This window comes from Cricetulus griseus, chromosome 4 (assembly GCF_003668045.3).
Source record: "Cricetulus griseus strain 17A/GY chromosome 4, alternate assembly CriGri-PICRH-1.0, whole genome shotgun sequence".
In the NCBI taxonomy this organism is placed as follows: domain Eukaryota; kingdom Metazoa; phylum Chordata; class Mammalia; order Rodentia; family Cricetidae; genus Cricetulus; species Cricetulus griseus.
In genome coordinates, this window is record NC_048597.1 from 109,158,378 (window position 1) to 109,179,459 (window position 21,082).

The 21,082-nt window shown below is 44.2% G+C and overlaps 2 protein-coding genes across 2 annotated transcripts; one reads left to right on the plus strand and one right to left on the minus strand.

Annotated features, from left to right (window-relative positions):
• Nucleotides 1-429: 429 nt before the first annotated feature.
• LOC100754041 (coiled-coil-helix-coiled-coil-helix domain-containing protein 2) lies at nucleotides 430-7,216 on the minus strand. Its single transcript, XM_027413814.2, has 4 exons — nucleotides 7,056-7,216; nucleotides 2,829-3,078; nucleotides 1,222-1,369; nucleotides 430-666 (listed from the first exon to the last, which is right to left on the minus strand). Exons 1-4 carry the CDS (start codon nucleotides 7,103-7,105, stop codon nucleotides 656-658), a joined length of 459 nt encoding a protein of 152 aa, XP_027269615.1. The 5' UTR covers nucleotides 7,106-7,216; the 3' UTR covers nucleotides 430-655.
• Nucleotides 7,217-13,120: 5,904 nt separating this feature from the next.
• On the plus strand, nucleotides 13,121-19,143 carry LOC100753744 (zinc finger BED domain-containing protein 5). The gene is made up of 3 exons (XM_027413813.2): nucleotides 13,121-13,604; nucleotides 15,699-15,849; nucleotides 16,645-19,143. The coding sequence occupies exons 1-3, from the start codon at nucleotides 13,329-13,331 to the stop codon at nucleotides 18,462-18,464; spliced, it is 2,247 nt and encodes a 748-aa protein (XP_027269614.1). The 5' UTR covers nucleotides 13,121-13,328; the 3' UTR covers nucleotides 18,465-19,143.
• The last annotated feature ends 1,939 nt before the right edge of the window (nucleotides 19,144-21,082 follow it).

Sequence of the window (21,082 nt, forward strand, 5' to 3'; positions counted from 1 at the left end):
TGAGGGAAGCAGGGCAATGGTAGTGCACCCTTTAATCCCAGCACTCAAGAAGCAGAGGCAGGCATATCTGAGTTCCGGAAGTCAGCCTTATCTACACAGCCAAATTCCAGGACAGCCAGGACTACACAGAGAAACAAAACAAAACAAAAAAAACACTAAAAACCAACCAGGAGGGATCCTTCTGGGACCCTGGGCCTGGAGCAGTTAAAAACCATTTAAACATGAACAGCATGACTGATGATGAACTTTACCAAGTAGCAATGGAATAATTTTATGGATGGGGTTCTCCACTACATGAAGAAATATATTAAAGTGTCCAGCCTTACAAAGGTTGAGAACCACTGGATTAGATGAACCAAAAGACATGCAGATATAGCTGTATTCTTGCACAAACTCGTTATGACCCTACAATAAGGACACTATCACACCTCAGAATCAAACAATTTTATTTTCATTAACTCACAAGAAACAATACAGTTGGTTCAAGGAGGCCATCACTTGCTCAGTCCCCAACACTACAAACTGAGTGAACATACAGTTAGGACTCTCTCATGGCTGAAGTAAAGGAGCTATTAGAAATAAGATTTGTTTACTCAGGGTCCACACTTTCACTATCAATTAGGCAGAGCCCATTTCTTCAGTTTGAACTTCTTGATTAGATTAAACCTGTTAAAAGAAAACATTAAGTTAGAAGATGCCCAGATACACTGTTAGCTTTTCCAAGACATTTACTTATTCCTTTAATCAAACTTCAGTTCTATCTAAGACATGGAACATGTGTTTCTAGAAACAAAGGCCTGAAGCAGAAATATAGCCATTTGGTAGCCAACAAAGAGTTCTAACCATTTTAGACAGGTTCGCTCTCTTCCCCGCTCTCCCACAACCCATAGGGTGGGAAAACAAGAACAAGCATTTTAATTAATAGAGAGTGAACTTCTGAAATTACAAGAGAAACCACAGAAACAATGGGACTGCCAACACTCCAGGAAGTCTAATCAAGAGTTCTGCTTGTCCCAGCCGGTGATGGCCTTTGATCCCAGAACTCAGGAGGCAGAGCCAGGCGGACCTCTGTGAGTTCAAGACCAGCCTTGTCTACAGAGTGAGAGCCAGGAGAACACAGAGAATCCTGTCTTGAAAATCAAAAGTTCTACTTGGGGACTTAACTCCAAAACCCCACAGGGTTCAGGACTATAACTCTGAGCAGATGGACAGATCACCTACCATTTGCAATTCTGCACTGTCGCAACACCTCATTGAAACCCTCGCAAAGCCTGACGTCACTCTGGTTCTGGGCACATTCCAGAAACTGTTTGATCTCAAGAGAGCATGGCCCTCGCTGCTGGTCCAGCAGCTGGGTTCCCTGGGGCTCCTGCCAAGACATAATATTAGGTAGTACTGAGAAAGTTGCTTAGTACACACAAGGCTCTGGACTTGATGTTAACACTGTAAACACACACACACATACAAACACGCACGCGGCTAGGGATTCAACAATAAGATTGTGTGCTTTGGCTTGGGTTTGAACCCCAACACTACAAATATAGAAAAAGGAGAACCATTCCTTTTTTTTTTTTTTTTTTAAAGATTTTATTTATTTAGTATACAGTTTTCTGCCCACATGCCAGCAGAGGGTACCAGATCTCATTCAATGTGGTTGTGAGCCACCATGTGGTTGCTGGGAATTGAACTCAGGACCTCTGGAAGAACAGTCAGTGCTCTTAACCGCTGAGCCATCTCTCCAGCCCAAGGAGAACCATTCTTAAGGAAAAATAGGACTATTATTGGAAAGAGATGGATGAGAACTTCAGATACACCACATTTCAAGAGTACATGATCCTTAGCACATTCAAAATGCAAACACCCCAGGGAGAGGGGGAGGGGGAAAAATATCAGGTCAAAAGCTGTGAAAGGGACTTGTGATTATGTAACAGACTGAACTGAAAGGCCAGGCCTCATGGCTGTAACTCCCCAACACTTGAGAAACCAAACAAGGAGACTGCTACAAGCTTGAAGTCAGCTTGGGTCACACACTGAAGACTTAGTCTCCAAGCGAAACAACAGAAACCAACAGTATAGCCAAGATAAAGCCAAGGCAGGGGGTTGGAGGGATGGCTCAGAAGTTAAGAGCATTGGCTGCTCTTCCCGAGTTCCCAGCAACCAAATGGTGGCTCACAACCATGTATGAGATCCGGTGCCCCCTTCTGGCCTGCAGATATACATGCTGGCAGAAGACTGTATACATAATAAAAAAGGGCCATTTTACAGAAGTTGGGCTGGACGGTTATGTTTCCAGTCTGTTCTATTTATTGATGCTTGTCTATTTATTGATGCTTGTCTAAAGGTTTAACTTAAGTCATGCTATGTGGCTTTTTGATGTGATGCTCAAACATGAGCATTTGGGTGGGTGTGCCCCAAAGAGAGGCAACCAAGACATGGGGTGTCTTTCCTCTACCACTCTCTATCCTATTGCCTTGAGACAGGGCCTCTCACTGAAACAGGTCATTTCACCACAACTGCCAGCCAGCCAAGTTGAGGGGATCTGCTTGTCTCCCCTACACAGTGCAGGAGTTACAGAATATGTATGGCTAGGCCTGACTTTTTGTGGTTCATGGGTTTTGAACTCAGGTCCACATGGCTTCAGAATTAGGTGCTTATTCACTGAACCATACCTCCAGCAATCCCCACTTAAGAAAAGGAAGGAGGGAGGCACACCACTTTGTACTTGAAGAGTTGTGGATCCTAAAACCAAACACGGGCTCCTACATACAAGTTGCCCAGTGTTCTCAGAAAATAGAAACACAGAAAGGAAGAGCTGCCCCAACTCTTACCTGGTAAGTGATGTCAGGTCTTGCAGGCTCAGCACTGCCACCCCCACTGAAGCCCCCAGTGATGGCATGACCCAGGGTGTGACCCACCGCAGAGCCCACAGCCACACCAGCTGCAGTGGTTGCCATCTGGGCCATCAGGCCTGGCTGCCTGGGTGCAGCAGCAGGGGAGCCAACTGCAGATGGTGCAGCTGCTGCTGGAGGCTGAGCTGCAGGTGCATGTCTAGGAGCAGCCCTCATCTGAGGGGCCCGGCTAGGAAAGAAAAGAACAAAACTCATCAGATCCCAGTTCCAAATGGCTTTGGAATTTACTGAAGAAATGCGGCAAGCCAGGTTTGGTGGCACAAGCCTGTAATGCCAGCACTGGGATGGCAGACACAGGAAGAATCAATAGGCCAAAGCCATCCTCAGCTACAGTGATTTCTTCCTCTTCACTAATGTTTCTCAGAGTATAATCATTGCAGCATTTCTGCCCTCCCTTCCCTCCTGGCTCCAACCCCCTCCCATAGATCCCTCCTTGATTGATTTCAAATTCATGGCCTCTTTTTTTATTAGCTGTTACTAGATGCATATATGTGTATACATACACATTCCTACATAGAACCTCAGTCTGTATGTTACTTGTATGTATGTGTTCAGGGCTGACCTCTTGGTATTGGATAACTAAATGGGTGTGCTCTCTCTGGGGAAGACTATCTCTCTTGCCTTTCAGTATTCTTTAGTTGCTTGTAGTTCCTCATGTAGGTTGAGGCCTTGTGAGCTTTTTATCATACATATACTTTGGCATATCTACTGTCATCCTCATTCTACATTGTGACTTTAAGGCCAGTCTGAGAAAAGATACCCTCTCCTAAAAAAACAAAAACCAACCAACCATAAAAACCACAGCTAGCTCTGAACCTATGAATCCTATATCAGCCTCATCCAGTGCTGGGATTAGAAGCATTTGTCACTCTGACTTGGCTTCATTTTAAATCTCTTATTTTACTGTTGTATTTTATAATTGTTTACATGCAACTATGTCTTTGTACTATTTGCATGCCAGAAGAGGGCTCTGGATCACCTGGACCTGGTTTTGAGGGGCCCATGTTGGTGTTGAGTATCAAACGCAGGTCCTCAGGAAGATCATCAGTCAGTACTCTTAACTATAAAGCAAACTTTCTAGCCCCATTTTAAATCATCTTTTTGTATGTGTGTGTGTTTGTTGACAGAGTTTGTTTGTGTGGTCCTGGCAGTCCTGAACACACTTTATCTTACAAGGCTGGAATAAAGGTGTGTGCCACAACTGCCTTTAAATATATATACCACCCACCAGCAAGAAGACTATAGAAACTTGTTTTCACTAACTGATTATACATATATAGCACTGTACCTCTTCAATCTTCTGTTAAGCGCCCCCACCCCTCCCACAAAATAGTTTCTTTGTGTATTCTTGATTGTTCTAGAACTAGCTCTGTACACCAGGCTAGCCTTAAACTCACAAAGATCAACCTGCCTCTTCCTCCTGAGAGATGGGATCAAAAGTGTGCCCACCAACCTTGCTAAAGTTTTAACAACCAAGTATAACTATTTTGTCCCTTTAAAAAAAACTGTTTTCATGTATCCACATGGCCCACAGTATCTTTAAAGAACAGTTATTCCAATACTCCATAAAATCATCAGCTATTGAGCTGGAGAGATGGCTCAGAGGCTAAGAGCACTGGTTGCTCTTCCAGGGGTCCTGAGTTCAATTCCCAACAACCACATGGTGGCTTGCAACCATCTATAATGAGATCTGGTGCCCTCTTCTGGCCTGTAAGCAGACATGCAGGCAGAACACTGTATACATAAGTAAATAATTAAAAAAAAAAATCTTATCGTACTCTTCTGCCGTGCAGGCATACATGCAGGCAGATCACTGTATACTAAGTAAATAAAATCAGCTATTAAGTTGAAAAGGTAGAGAAATGCTCAACAGTAAAGACTGCATACTGCTCTTAGCCCATGGTGAATCTCAGCTCCAGGCCACCTGACACCTCTGGCCTCCCAAGGCTCACAAACCCACCTCTCAAAAAATGGTAACAACAACAAAAACAAACAAAAAGATTGGGAACTCAACCAGGTATGGTGGCACACGCCTTTAATTCCAACACTCCAGAGGCAGAGGCTGGCAGATTTCTGAGTTTTAGGCCATCTTGGTCTACAAAGTGAGTTCCAGGACAGCAAGGGCTACATAGAGAAACTCTATTGCGGGTGAGGGGATATGATTAGAGCTTGGGGAGTTCATGCTTGGGGAGCTCACTGGTGAAAGGTGTTTGCTGCCAAGCCTGAAAACCTGAGTTAGAATCCTGGAATCCACAAGGATGTTTACTTCCCACAAACTGCCCTCTGACCTTCACACAGGTATACAGACATAAAACAATTTAGAGCTTGGATTAGCAGAGCATTTTCTGGGCAGGCATGGGACTCTGGGTTGACTAAACTAGAAAGAAAATATACAGAAGGCATTGGCTTGGCAAAATATACCTGTAGTCCCAGCTATTCAGTGTGTGTGTGTGTGGGGGGGCAAGATCATTTAGCACATGGCTTTGGGACCAGCTTGCACAATGTAACGATAAAAAAGTCAACAAAATCCAAAAAACAGTCATGAGGTAATGCTCAGAATGTACACCAAGACCTTCACTTTACCAATCACAAAAGGTTAAGGCAGCTGGGTATGGTGTGGTGGCCCACTCCCTTTAATCCCAACATTCAGGGGGCAGGAGCAGGTGAATGGATCTGAGTTCCAGGACAGCCAGGGTCACAGTGAAGCCCTGTATTAAAGAAACAAAACAAAGCACCAATCCAAACCAAAAAGAAAAACTTAGGGACAATGACCTGTCTGAACTGCAACTTTTTTAGCTCTTGTAGACTGGTCTCGAACTCAGAAATCCACCTGCCTCTACCTCCCGAGTGCTGGGATTAAAGGCATGCACCACCAACGCTCGGCTCTGAACTGCAACTTTTACTAATCTTATTTCTCGTTTAGTTTTTCCGAGCCTGGGTCTCTCTATAGATAGCACCACTGCTATCTTGAACTGGTGCCTACCCTTGCCTTTAGGGAGACAGGAGCATGGAGAGCTATCTTGGGGATAGATGGGGCATCTCTTACCATATACAGTCCTCAGCCTCCCTCCCATTACAGAAACAATCTTTAACTTTCTACAATTATATTCCCCAAAACGAAACATCTGGGGTTTTTTTGTCTAGTTTTGTTTTCCGAGACAGGGTTTCTCTGTGTAGCTTTGGAGACTATCCTGGCACTTGATCTGTAGATCAGGCTGGCCTCGAACTCAGAGACCTGCCTGCGTCTGCCTCCCGAGTGCTGGGATTAAAGGCGTGCACACCAATACTTGACCAAAAAGAAACATCTGTATTCCAGGCGCTGTCAACAATTTCTACTTATCTACCCACTTCCTGTGGGCCGAGGAGATCTCTCAATAATGTTTGCAACTAAGTGTTAAGATATTCTGGACCAAAGTGGTGGAAGGAAAGGGCCTATACACAGGTATTTAATTTTCTTGTAGACACCTTTAAAGCCTGTAATCCCAGCCGTAGGGAAGCGGAGTCAGGAAAATCAAGGCAGACTAGCAAGGCCTATCAAGTTCAAGGTTAGCCGGAGGACCTCACACACACAGTAAAAGAAAACCACCCCAGGCAGGCAGTGGTGGCGTACGCCTTTAGTTCCAGCATTCGGAAGCCAGAGGCGGCTGGATCTCTGAGTTTGAGGCCAGCCTGGTCTACAGAGCGAGTTCCAGGACAGCCAGGCCTGCCTACACAGAGAAACACTGTCTCGAAAAAAGAGAGAGAGAGAGAGAGAGAGAGAGAGAGAGACGAGAGAGAGAGAGAGAGAGAGAGAGAGAGAGAGAGAGAGAGAGAGAGGAGAGAGGAGAGAGAGAGAGAGAGGAGAAACAAAATTAATAAGAAAACCACCTCTAGACCTCCACATAAATCATTCTTCCTCCGCCTCTTCGTAGACTATGTCCTCTAAGGCCCTTCCCCCCAAGCAGTGGAGGAGAAAGTTCACGCTTTAGCGTCCTCTGCCGTAGCGCACCGAGGGTGTCCCTGTTCCCGGGGAGCCCTCTTCCCCAGGAGCGGGTCCCTTCCTCATTGCTCGCCCTGTCTCACCACCCGCCGCCTTCGCAGCTCTCTGGCTACGCAACGTCACCCTGGCCGCCCGCTCTCAGTCCCCAACCCCGAGGAGGGTCTCACCTGGCCGGAGGGGCCACCCGGGAAGAGCGGCTTCGGCTTCCACGCGGCATCCTGGGTGATCAGACAAGCAGAGTCCAAAGACGAGAAACTGCGAAACACCCACGAGCGTCCAGCAACTTCTACCAAGGAGAACGGAAGGCGGGAGGCGGGTTCTCAAAGGGCAGCCAATCAGCGCTCAAGAGAGCACGAGCGCTGAAGGTCATTGGGAGATGAAGACATCCGTAACGGCGAACGCCCTGGTGCCGCGCCCTACGCCGGGAAGTCTAGAGCTTGGCGACCAGGCCCCGTAGCTAGCCGGAAGTTCATGGGGTTGCGCTCTCAAATCTTGTCCCCCGATTCTGTGCTTCATTGCTAGGTTTTTGCTTCCAAGGGACGACCTGCTTCCCCAACAACTCATGCTTGATTTTAAGATCCACCTGCCTCCGCCTCTCAAGTAAACTGGATTGGGGGATTACAGGCATATGCCGCCATGATTACTGAGTTAACAAGGTTAAATGCAACCTTGACTGAGTCATCTCTGCCTTGTCTACCAGAGGGCCTTGGGCTGTTTTTTTAACCCTTCTCAGATTGTTTTGTTTTGCGACAAGGTTTCACATAACGGGTGTTGGCCCGAACTCGCTGTTCTCACGACTCAGTTTCCTAGTGCTGGCGCTGCAGGAGAAACTCATACTAAAATTGATGTTGTAAAGGATTTACTAATAAACTTGCTTAGAAATATTAAGTTAAACAAAGTAGAATTTAGCCCGGCGTTGGCGGATCTCTATGAGTTCGAGACCAGCATGGTCTCCAGAGCGAGTTTCCAGGACAGTCTCCAAACCTACAGAGAAACCCTGTCTCGAAAAACCAAACCAAACCAAAACCAAAACAAAGTAGAATTTAGCTAAAGGAGCGCTGCCTCCGGTATAACTGGAAGACAGTGTACTAACCAGGCTTATTAGAAACTGTGGGGAAGGGGTTGGAGAGATGGCTGCTCTTCCATAGAAGCCGGGTTCAATTCCCAGAACCCACATGGCAGCTCACAACTTGTCTGTAATCCTAGTTCCAGGGGACCCGACACCCAGGGCAAATCATCAATGTGTACAAAATAAAAATGAATAAACTTAAAACAAAGAGAAAGAAACTGTGGTGAAGAAAATTCTGTACCTTCATTGAAGTTTCAGGTGGCCAAGAAAGTTTCTGATAATGTTTAGTCAACAAGGTTGACCTCCAATTAGGTGCCATTCCCATAATAAAAGGAGGCCACCCTGGCTCAAAACTAGCTGTGAGATCCATTCCCATATCTAAGAACATGACTTTAAAGAAATGGTTCTTGGGGCTGGAGAGATGGCTCCGAGGTTAAGAGCACTTACTGCTCTTCCAGAGGTCCCGAGTTCAATTCCCAGCAACATGGTTGCTGGCTCACAACCATCTGGTGATCTGGTGCCCTCTTCTGGTGTGCAGATACACATGGAAGCAGAATGTTGTATACATAATAAATAAATAAAATCTTAAAAAAAAAACAAAAAGAAATGGTTCTCTCTCTCTGTCCTACTCTGTTCTTCCATTTCTCGGTCTCCCGTCGTAATAAACTCTATGATTAATATACTCTTTATGCTCTCCATGGTTCATGTTCCATAGAGTGTGCTTTTAATCAGAAATATAACATTTGGTGCCGAAACCCGGGAAAGCTAGTGAGAGAGAAATAGAAGAACATAACAGGACAGAGAGTGAGGAAGAGAGAGTGGCAGAGAGAGAGGAGAGAGAGAGAGAGAGAGAGAGAGAGAGAGAAGAGAGAAGAGGGGCAGAAAGAGCATAAATGGGCAGGGGTCTGTCTTTTAAAGAGGTCCTCTACACCTGCCTACAGACTTAATTCCCATGGAACGCTGGGCTGACCAGGGTACTGCCTGAGTGGATTCTGCCAGGTTAACAGGGGCAGGCCAGCATAATGCCTGAACCTTTCAATCCCACCTTTACTAGAAACCCTATCTCAAAAGACAAAAAAAAAAAAAAGAATACGGTGGAGTGGCTGGAGAGATAGTTCTCAGTTAGGAACATGCATTGTGCTTGGAGAGGACCCAAGAGTTCCTGTAGACCAGGCTGGCCTTGAACTCAGAGATTCACCTGCCTCTGCCTCCCGAGTGCTTGGAATAAAGGCACTAGTCACCACGCCCAGCTTTATAATTTAAAATTTTTTAAATACTAAAAATACAATGTGGAGAAGCAAGTGAGGAAGATAGCACACATGAATACACCAGCACACTCATGCATACATCACATATGCCCAATAAACAAACTGAAGTAGGGTTGCCACCACACTGGAGAAGCTACTCCTACACAAAGAAGGATGGCTGGGCTGTCAGTTGCTCAACAATGTGATAGTCTGTTGCATTATCTATTTTAAGTGAGTGTTTAACAATGTTGTAAGGATGTCTGTGAGATGCAGGGGTTTGCTGCCAAGGCTGAGGACTTGAGTTCAATCCCCTGAGAGGCATAGAAGCAAAGAATCCATCAATGTAGGTTGTCCTCTGACTTCCAAAAGGAAAAGAGGTGGATTGTAACTGAACATATCTCATTAACAATTATGCTCCAGTTTGCCTTAGAACTTGATACTATCTTTTAACTGGGGGAATAGAAGGTACACTTGTAACAGGAAATACTTTAATATTACTTTGTAAGACTAGGGACTGTTGCCAGCCCCCAGGTCCTATTGTTTGGCTGAAGGAAGGAAAACAATTCGACAGTTCATTCTTATCCAAATGGAAGGAGGGCAACTGGAATGGACTAATTTGACTGACCAGTCCCAATGTAACAATACAGACTTGAGCATAATTAAATATTTTAACAAAATCTAATAATAGAAACTACAAACGTATTAAGATGAAAAAGAGAAAACAGACTCCTTAGTAGATTCGATCAAAATTAACATGTCACTGTCTACAGCTAATAGATAGGATGCCAGTTTTTGGCTCCACATAGCGTCAAATAGCAGACAGACAAGTTCCTTTTAATTCTTCAATTCCTGGGCTCTTGGGAAAAAACTAACATGTTGAATAGGAGTCACATATAAACATTATGACATCATGCCAATTTAACAGGGGACTCCATAGAACATGCCCCTGTAAACATTTCCAAGGCTATATTGTACTGATATATGCCTCCCACGCAATGCTACTTCCAATCATGTGCTCCCCTAGGGAAAACAATTACACCCGTGATGAATTTTTTTTCTGTGAGACTAACACTTATTCTGTCCTCCCCAGAGGTTATAAAAGGGCATGTATGGGTGAGGGTGCATCACACCTATTTTATTCAGTAAGTCTCTACAACCGTTAATAGAATTATGAAGTCAGGGAACTGAGAATTGTGCTGACTCGCTACATCTGCTAGACCCCACCTCAATAGCAGTCGAAGCTGCCTTTGTATTCCCTGTGCCTGGATTGGTTGTGGGGGTGTAAAAGGGGATTTCTAAAGTAGCCTGCTAAATAGCTAAAACTACTAATAGTACAGCAAAGATACTGGCAAAAATTAATCACAAAATGGGAGAGTTAAGAATGACAGTCTTACAAAATAGAGCTATCATAGAGGTTCTGCTCAGACATAATCTTAGATATCAACAATTCCCTGGAATGTGTTGTTACAATGTATCATATTTCTCCCACACTATTAATAACCAAAGCAATGACTTACATAGAGAAATAAAATCTGCAAGGCACAGGTTGATTGGCATCTCAAGGCAGAGATGGTTCTTCCCCTTCATCAGACCCTTGATAGCTCTCTCATTAATCATAATATTTGGGCACTGTTTTTCAATGTATTTCTAGCCTTATCACACGAAAGATATTCAATGCCAGAATCCTGTTTACCCGACAACATCAGGCACCGCTGCTACCTTGTCAAAGATTTGGAAGGGTTACACAGGCCAAGGGGGGCATGGGAGTATATGTGAGGCAAAACAGGAGCAATATACCTTGCAAATCAAAGGGCCCATTATGTTAATCCCCTAAACTTTACAAAAATAGGTTTCTATTTAAGAGTAAGGCTGCTTCTTAAATCTAATGTGTGACCCATTAACAAGATGTACATACTCGTCTTCCTCTTTCATTGTATTTTTCTAACAATCTCTAACAGCCAATTGTCTCCCCTCTGTAACTACACAGCTTTTTTCTACTAATCTTTATCTCTCCCCGATAAAAGGAACCTCAACAGTCCAGTGCTTTTTAAATGCCAACTTAGTGCGAGACAGGCCAGTCCGGGTGTACCTCTAAATCGTAGCTTACTTTGAGTAGACAATCATGGATATTTAGTCTTTCTCCTCCCAAGTTTCAGGTTTAATACTTGTTAATACAGTAGGCATGATGGCACATGCCTGTAATGCCCCAATCCATTTTACTTGAGAGGCTGAGGCAGGATGATATCAAAATCAAGGACATCCTGGGTTATGGAGGAAGCCAGTTGTCTATTGGAAGCAAAAACTTAACCATCCCTCACAGAATCGAAGAACAAGCTTTGACAGAGCAATCCCAAGAACTTCCGGTTGGACACAGCGCCCCGTCGCCAAGCAACTTCCCAGCGTCAGACGCAGCCCCTACTGATTACTGACGTCTTGGTCTTCTAATGACCTTCAGAGCCCGGGCTCTCCTGGACCCCGATTGGCTATGCGCTGACACCCCGCCTCCCACCTTCCTTTCTTTGCTGGACGCTCGTGGGCGTTTCAGAGTTTGTTTTGTTTGGAAGCTGACTATAATAGCACCCAGGATGCCGCGTGGAAGCCGAAGCCGCTCTTCCCGGGTGTCCACTCCGGGCAGGTGAGACCCTCCTCTGGGCTGGGAACTGAGCGCGGGCGGCCAGGGCGATGTTCCGTAGCCAGAGGGCGGTGGGTGGTGAGACAGTGCGAGCAGTCGGGAAGGGATCCGCTCCTGGGGAAGAGGGCTCCCCGGGAACCGGGACACGCTCTGTGCACTACCGCATAGGACCCTAAAGCGTGAACTTATTCCTAAACTGCTTAGGAGGAAGAGCCTTAGAGGACATAGTCTACAAAGAAGCGGGGAAAGAATGATATGTGAAGGTCTTGAGGTGCTTTTGTCTTACTGTGTTTTTGAGCCCCTCAGACTAGCCTTGAACTTGATATATAGGTCTGGCTAGTCTTCCTTGAGTTTCCTGACTCCGCTTCCCTACGGCTGGGATTACAAGCTTTAAAGGTCTGTACAAAGGGAAAATTATTTATTTATTTGTTTGTTTAATGGTTTTTTGAGGCAGGGTTTCTCTGTGTAGCTTTGTAGACCAGGCTGACTTCGAACTCACAGAGATCCACCTGCCTCTGCCTCCCTAGTGCTGGGATTAAAGGCATGCACCACCACCGCCCAGGTGTTTGAAGATTTAAAATGAGGCTGGAAAATTGGGTTTATAGTTCACAGCACTTGCCGCTCTTTCAGAGGACACAGGTTTGATTCCCAGCATCCACATGGCTCCTCAAAACCATCTGTAACTCCAGATCCAGGTGATCTAACACCCTCTCTGGTGTGCAAGTGGCACAAAGACACAGATGCATGTAAACAGTCATACACATAAAATATAACACAATAAAATAAATCTAAAATGAAGCCAGGCGGATGACAAAGGCTTGTAATCCTAGCACTGGATGAGGCTGGTGTAGGAGCATTCATAGATTCAGAATACTGTTTTGGCTAGGGTTTTTGGTTGGTTAGTTGGTTTTTGTTTTTTTAGGAGAGGGTATCTTTTTCAGATTGGCCTTAAAATCACGATGTAGAATGAGGATGACAGTAGATATGCCAAAGTATATGTATAATTAAAAGCTCACAAGGCCTCAACCTACATGAGGAACTACAAGCAACTAAAGAATACTGAAAGGCAAGAGAGATAGTCTTCCCCAGAGAGAGCACACCCATTTAGTTATCCAATACCAAGAGGTCAGCCCTGAACACATACATACAAGTAACATACAGACTGAGGTTCTATGTAGGAATGTGTATGTATACACATATATGCATCTAGTAACAGCTAATAAAAAAAGAGGCCATGAATTTGAAATCAATCAAGGAGGGATCTATGGGAGGGGGTTGGAGCCAGGAGGGAAGGGAGGGCAGAAATGCTGCAATGATTATACTCTGAGAAACATTAGTGAAGAGGAAGAAATCACTGTAGCTGAGGATGGCTTTGGCCTATTGATTCTTCCTGTGTCTGCCATCCCAGTGCTGGCATTACAGGCTTGTGCCACCAAACCTGGCTTGCCGCATTTCTTCAGTAAATTCCAAAGCCATTTGGAACTGGGATCTGATGAGTTTTGTTCTTTTCTTTCCTAGCCGGGCCCCTCAGATGAGGGCTGCTCCTAGACATGCACCTGCAGCTCAGCCTCCAGCAGCAGCTGCACCATCTGCAGTTGGCTCCCCTGCTGCTGCACCCAGGCAGCCAGGCCTGATGGCCCAGATGGCAACCACTGCAGCTGGTGTGGCTGTGGGCTCTGCGGTGGGTCACACCCTGGGTCATGCCATCACTGGGGGCTTCAGTGGGGGTGGCAGTGCTGAGCCTGCAAGACCTGACATCACTTACCAGGTAAGAGTTGGGGCAGCTCTTCCTTTCTGTGTTTCTATTTTCTGAGAACACTGGGCAACTTGTATGTAGGAGCCCGTGTTTGGTTTTAGGATCCACAACTCTTCAAGTACAAAGTGGTGTGCCTCCCTCCTTCCTTTTCTTAAGTGGGGATTGCTGGAGGTATGGTTCAGTGAATAAGCACCTAATTCTGAAGCCATGTGGACCTGAGTTCAAAACCCATGAACCACAAAAAGTCAGGCCTAGCCATACATATTCTGTAACTCCTGCACTGTGTAGGGGAGACAAGCAGATCCCCTCAACTTGGCTGGCTGGCAGTTGTGGTGAAATGACCTGTTTCAGTGAGAGGCCCTGTCTCAAGGCAATAGGATAGAGAGTGGTAGAGGAAAGACACCCCATGTCTTGGTTGCCTCTCTTTGGGGCACACCCACCCAAATGCTCATGTTTGAGCATCACATCAAAAAGCCACATAGCATGACTTAAGTTAAACCTTTAGACAAGCATCAATAAATAGACAAGCATCAATAAATAGAACAGACTGGAAACATAACCGTCCAGCCCAACTTCTGTAAAATGGCCCTTTTTTATTATGTATACAGTCTTCTGCCAGCATGTATATCTGCAGGCCAGAAGGGGGCACCGGATCTCATACATGGTTGTGAGCCACCATTTGGTTGCTGGGAACTCGGGAAGAGCAGCCAATGCTCTTAACTTCTGAGCCATCCCTCCAACCCCCTGCCTTGGCTTTATCTTGGCTATACTGTTGGTTTCTGTTGTTTCGCTTGGAGACTAAGTCTTCAGTGTGTGACCCAAGCTGACTTCAAGCTTGTAGCAGTCTCCTTGTTTGGTTTCTCAAGTGTTGGGGAGTTACAGCCATGAGGCCTGGCCTTTCAGTTCAGTCTGTTACATAATCACAAGTCCCTTTCACAGCTTTTGACCTGATATTTTTCCCCCTCCCCCTCTCCCTGGGGTGTTTGCATTTTGAATGTGCTAAGGATCATGTACTCTTGAAATGTGGTGTATCTGAAGTTCTCATCCATCTCTTTCCAATAATAGTCCTATTTTTCCTTAAGAATGGTTCTCCTTTTTCTGTATGTATTTGTAGTGCTGCGGTTCAAACTCAGGGCAAACTACATAGTCCTACTATTCAGTCTCTTCCTAGGTTTGTTTGTTTGTTTGTTTTGTTTTGTGGTTTTTTCCCAAGATAGGATTTCTCTATGTAGCCCTGGCTGTCCTGGAACTTGCTTTGTAGACCAGGACATCCCTGTACTCAGAGACTTGCCTGCCCCTGCCTCCCTAAGTGCTGGGATCAAAGGTGTGCACTACCATCCCCCACCCTCCCCACCCTTTACCCTCCACCCCCCAGCCTCTAGCCAATGTAAATTTTTTTATTTTTTTTTATTTATTTTTTTTCCCAGACAGGGTTTCTCTGTGGCTTTGGAGGCTGTCCTGGAACTAACTCTTGTAGACCATACTGGTCTCAAACTCACAGCGATACACCTGCCTCTGCCTCCCGAGTGTTGGGATTAAAGGCGTGCCACCAACGCCCAGATAAACTTTTTGATTTTATATTAACAATTTTAGGAACAAGCCCAGGGCCTGTGCTGAGCAAACACTTCATAGAACGACTCTCCCATTCAAACTCCAGATGACCTGATTTGCCATGTGTTTGATTTTTGGTTTGAGTTGGAGGGTATTCTTTGTTCTTTTTTTTGTTTGTTTTCTTTTCTTTCTTTTTTTTTTTTTTATGTATACAACATTCTGCTTCCATGTATATCTGCACACCAGAAGAGGGCACCAGATCTCATTATAGATGGTTGTGAGCCACCATGTGGTTGTTGGGAGTTGAACTCAGGACCTCTGGAAGAGCAACCAGTGCTCTTAACCTCTGAGCCATCTCTCTAGCCCGTAATTTGTTCTTTAACCTTAAGGTTTGTCTTGCTTTCTGCCTTGAAATGTTTTTTACTACCACGTTACTGATGGAAAACTAAATTTGTACCTTTTTCTAGTTGTTTCCCCAGCTGAGTTGTTTCCCCGGCTGCCACTCTTGTGTACACCCACACTTTCTCCAGAATACCTACTCTTATGTCTCCGCAGGAGCCCCCAGGAGCCCAGCTGGTGAATCAGCAGTCTCGTGGGCCTTGTTCTCTTGAGATCAAACAGTTTCTGGAGTGTGCTCAGGACCAGGGTGAAGTCCAACTGTGGGAGGGCTTCAAGAAGGTGCTGAGGCAGTGCAGAATTGCAAATGGTAGGTGACCTGTCCATTTGCTCAGAGTGATAGTCCTGAACCCTCTAGGGTGGCCACTCTCAACTTGTGAGTTGTTGTGACCCCTTTGGGGTGGAAAGACCCTTTCACAATGGTCATCTAAGATCATTGGAAAACACAGATTTGTGATCATCTTAGGAACTGAGACCCTGCTTTGCCATAGTCTTTGCAGGTCTACGTACACACAGATAAGCTCACATAGGCATAACCAGCGTGATGACATCATTGTGCAAGCCTCATCACATACACCCTGTACAAATACAGGTATATGTGACACGGTTAGTGCCAAAATATAGTTATGCAGGCCAGTCACACGTGTAGAGAGCAGCTGCTGTGTTGCAAGCAGCAGTATTAGAGGTAAACTAATACTTCAGGAATTATAATTACTGGGTAAATGTAAATCATATACTGTAATGTGGATCTCTGTGAGTTTGAGACCAGCCTGGTTTACAAGAGCTAGTTCCAGGATAGCCTGCAAAGCCACAGAGAAACCCAGTCTCAAAAAACCCAAATAAATAAACAAACAAATAAAAGAGCATGTGTTGGCCTCCGCTACCACCACCACTTGGCGCCAGTTGGTTTTTAATGTTCAGCTGTGGGTGATGGGAATACTTCCCCCTGTGATAGTAACAGGTATGTTAAAAAAAATAAAGAATAAAAAAGAAACAAAAATCACAGAATGGTAAATCATAGGAAACTTTAATTTACTTCATTGACTGAACTATGCCACATAGCATCTTTTGTGTTATTAAAGCTATTGTGTATTATTTTCATTAGAGGGCCATCCCCCAAGAATGGATCGTGTAGAGAAAAAGGTTAAGAAAAGAAGATACAGTGAAGATTTTTTACAGTATGGTTTTACCTCAAAAATTACAGCAGAAATTGAGAAACCACAGTGTGTTATTTGTGGTGATGTTCTATCAGCAGAATCTATGAAGCCAAACAAACTAAAACGCCATTTTGATAGCAAGCACCTGAGCTTTGCGGGCAAGGATATCAGCTATTTTAAAAGCAAAGCTGATGAACTCAAGAAAGGCAGACTTGACACTGGCATCAAGTCTCCCAAACAGAATGTAGTAGCTGTTGAAGTTTCATATTTGGTGGCACTCAGAATTGCCAGGACTATGAAGCCTCACACTTTTGCTGAGGATTTACTGTTGCCAGTAGCCAAAGACAGTGTTGGAGTTATGATCGGAGACGAATTTGTTACGCAGTTGAGTGCAGTTTCCTTATCTAATGACACTGTTCGCAGAAGAATAGATGACATGTCTGCTGATATTCTTGATCAGGTAATCCAGGAAATTAAATCTGCTCCACTTCCAATATTTAGTATCCAGCTGGATGAATCCACAGAAGTTGCAAACTGTTCACAGTTACTGATGTACGTGAGGTATATCAATGATGGCGACTTTAAAGATGAGTTTCTCTTTTGCAAACCTCTTAACACAGCAGCCACTGCACGTGATGTATTTGAAAGAGTTGGTTCATTTCTGAAAGAGCACAAGCTTTCTTGGGAAATGGTTTGTGGTATTTGTACAGATGGAGCTCGGGCTATGCTAGGATGTCAGTCTGGATTTCAACATTTGGTACTGAATGAGTCACCGAAAGTCATTGGAACTCACTGTATGATTCATCTGCAAACGTTAGCAATGAAGACACTGCCACAAGACTTAAAAGAAGTCATGCAAAGCGTCATAAGTTCTGTTAATTTCATAAAGTCAAACACTTTAAACAGTCAACTGTTTTCACAACTGTGCAATGATTTGGATACACAGAACAAAGCTCTCCTGTTTCATACTGAAGGGAGATGGTTGTCCAGTGGAACAGTTTTTAAACGTGTTTTTGAGCTTCGTGATGAACTTAAAATATTTTTTAGTCAGAAAGGAAGACCGCAGTTGGAGGCACTTTTCAGTGATGAAAGTGAATTGCAGAAAATGGCTTATTTGGTGGACATCTTTGCCATCTTGCATGAGTTAAATTTATCACTGCAAGGGCCAAATGCAACTTGCCTTGATTTGTCTGAAAAGATCCAGTCATTCCAAATGAAACTTGAGCTTTGGCAAAACAAATTGGATGAAAATAAAATACACATGTTGCCTACCTTATCTGCTTTCTTTGAGGAGCATGACATTAAACCCTCCAAAAGGATTACAGTGATAATTTCTATGAAAAAACACTTGCACATGCTTGCACAAGAAATTTCATGGTACTTTCCAAATCTACCTGATGTCCCATTTGCCCTTGCCAGAAGCCCATTCACAGTCAACGTGGAAGATATTCCTGAGCCGGCACAAGAGGAGTTCATCGAACTTGTTAACAGTGATGCAGCAAGAACGGACTTCTCTACACTGCCAGTTACACAATTCTGGATCAAGTGTTTGCAGTCATACCCTGTTCTGTCTGAGACTGTGTTGCGCCTCCTCCTCCCATTTCCAACAACATATCTTTGTGAAAAAGGGTTTTCCAGTTTGTTGGTTATCAAGTCTAAATACAGACGTAGACTCGCTGTGGAAAATGATCTTCGTTGTGCTCTAGCAAAGACTACCCCGAGAATTTCTGATCTAGTGAGAAAGAAGCAGTCTCAACCTTCACACTGACATTTTTTTTTTTTTTTTTTTTTTTTTTTGGTTTTTTGAGACAGGGTTTCTCTGTATTGTTTTGGACACTGTCCTGGAACTCAATTTGTAGACCATGCTGGCCTCAAATTCACAGAGATCAGCCTGCCTCTGCCTCCCAAATCCTGGGAGCAAAGGCGTGTGCCACCAACTGACTTTGGCTTTTTACAGATATTGTGTGTGCAAAATGTAGCAAGTTCTGGTTGGTTTTGTTTGTTTGTTTGTTTGTTTTCAGATTTTGTTGTTATTTGTGGCAGGGTTTGTCTATGTAGCCCTAGCTGTCCTGAACCTTATGTTGTAGACTATGCTGACCTCAAACTCATAGAGATTCACCTATCTCTACTTCCCAAGTGCTGGGACTAAAGGCCTTCGCTGCCACCACCCAGCTACTGTTGTTATAGTAAGACCGTTGTTACCCATGCTACATCATGTGTCAAGACAAAAATTTATAATTAGAAAATATTTCACAATATATACATATTGTTTTGGGGGGATTAATCACTGTGCTTTAATGATTTTCAGCTTGTAACAATGAAAATATATCCTACGTATCAGATGTTTACCTTACAGTTCATTACAGTTATGAAATAGTAACAAATTAATTTTTATGACTGGTGGTCACCACAGCATGAACTATGTTAAATAAAGGGTCACAGCATTAGGAAGGTTGAGAAGATCTGATTCATAATTAAGTTTCAGGTGATCTGATGTCCTCTTCTGACCATCCCCAGGCACCAGCATGCATGTGGTCCAGATACAAACAAATAACTAAATCTTATTGATTAAAATTAAATTTAAAATTTAAAAAATGCCCTACAGACTTTCCTACACGAAATTTGATGGAAGCATTTTCACAATTGTGTTTCTTCTTCCCAGGTAATTCTAGTTTGTGTTAAGTTGACAATAAGTAGCCAGCATATCAAACTGATTATTTCTTGCATTGGGAGAAACCTTGTATAAGTTACATCCATCAGGAGATGTAGCCACAATATTATTTAAAAAGCTGACTTTTAATTTTTTTTTTTTATTCATTTATTTGGGTCAGGTGTGGCGTTCCACAACTTTTTTTTTTTTTTGAAACAGGGTTTCTCTGTGTATCTTTAGAGCCTATCCTGGCCCTTGCTCTGTAGACCAGGCTGGCCTTGAACTTCAGAGGCCTGCCTCTGTCTCCCAAGTGCTGGGATTAAAGGTGTTTGCCACCAACGCCCAGTTTGGGGTTCCACAACTTTAATCCCAGCACTTGGGAGGCAGATGGGCCTCTGTGAGTTCAAGGCTGGCCAGAGCCATATGGTGAGAGCCTGTCTAAACAGAAACTATGTTAGTTACTTTTCTGTTGATGTGATAAAACACTGTGATCAAGGCAACTTACAGAAGAGTTTATTTGGGCTTATGGTTCCAGAGGGTTAAATCCTTCATGGCCTGGAAGCAGTAGGCAGAGTGGCTAGAGCAGGACACCAAGAGCTCACATCCTTTACTGTAAGCAGGAAGCAGCAATGGTAAACCAGGAAATGACATAATTCAAGCTCACCTTCAGTGCTAGATATGACGACACATGCTTTACAGAGTTCCAGACCATTCAGGGCTACATAGTGAGACTCTGTCTCAAACAAAATAATTTTTATAAAACCACTTCTATTCAAGGTGGTGGTGGCTCATGCCTTTAATCTCAGCACTCGGGAGTCAGAGGCAGGCAGATCTAGAGGCCAGCCTGGTCTAGAGAGTGAGTAGTGCAGGACAGCCAAGGCTACCCAGAAAGATCATATCCTGAAAAAAAAAAAAAAACCCACTTCTAGTGATACAATTTCTGCAACAAGGCCATACTTACTAAACCTCTTCAAGCATTGTTGCCAACTATTCATATACATGAGCCTACAGGGGAAGATCACATTCGAATCAAACTCTGAGAGTGTGTGTGAGTGAGTGAGAGTGTGTGTGTGTGTGTGTGTGTGTGTGTGTGTGTGTGTGTGTGTGTCCATCCTGCTACCTTGTGGGATCTGAGTATAGAACTCTGGTCACCAGATCTGTGTAGAAGTGCTTCTATCCGTTGAGCCATCTAGCTAGCTCTTGAACCGATATTTTTATTCTTGTTCTTGTTTGGTTCTGTATGTGTGTGTTCAAGCACATGCTTGTTCTTATACCCCATTCATTCACACATTTAGTGATGGAGGATGTTGACTGTTTTCCTCTGTTACTCTCCTATTCCCTTGGGATAGGGTCTCTCAGTGAACCTTCCCTGTTTTGACTAGGCTGGCTGGCCAGCAAGCCCCAGTGAGTTCTTGTACCTGTTTCTCTTGGTCCCTCTACAGGGATGAGGGGAAAGGTTTATGCAGCCCCACTTGGTGTTTTATGTGCATGCTGGGAATCCAAACTCAAGTCCCCATGCTTGAGTAATGAATGAGCCATCTCCCCAAACCTATTTCTTTAAAGATAAGTAGCCAAGGATGACCTTGAACTTCTCATTCTCTTGCCCTCTGCTTCCTAAATTCTGGAATTACAGGTATGTGTTACTGGGTGTTTTAGACAGTCTCCCTCTGTAATAGCCCTAGCTGTCATGGACCTCACGGATCCTCATGCTTTGGCCTTAATTTAACCTTTTTGTT

Bases quoted from the DNA above. Each gene is read 5' to 3' on its own strand.
- LOC100754041 (XM_027413814.2), bottom strand. From the start codon at position 7,105: ATGCCGCGTGGAAGCCGAAGCCGCTCTTCCCGGGTGGCCCCTCCGGCC. The intron at 3,079-7,055 runs GTGAGACCCTCC...TTTCTTTCCTAG, and splicing joins CGGGTGGCCCCTCCGGCCAG to CCGGGCCCCTCAGATGAGGG. The intron at 1,370-2,828 runs GTAAGAGTTGGG...ATGTCTTGGCAG, and splicing joins GACCTGACATCACTTACCAG to GAGCCCCAGGGAACCCAGCT.
- LOC100753744 (XM_027413813.2), top strand. From the start codon at position 13,329: ATGAGTTTTGTTCTTTTCTTTCCTAGCCGGGCCCCTCAGATGAGGGCT. The intron at 13,605-15,698 runs GTAAGAGTTGGG...ATGTCTCCGCAG, and splicing joins GACCTGACATCACTTACCAG to GAGCCCCCAGGAGCCCAGCT. The intron at 15,850-16,644 runs GTAGGTGACCTG...TATTTTCATTAG, and splicing joins GCAGTGCAGAATTGCAAATG to AGGGCCATCCCCCAAGAATG.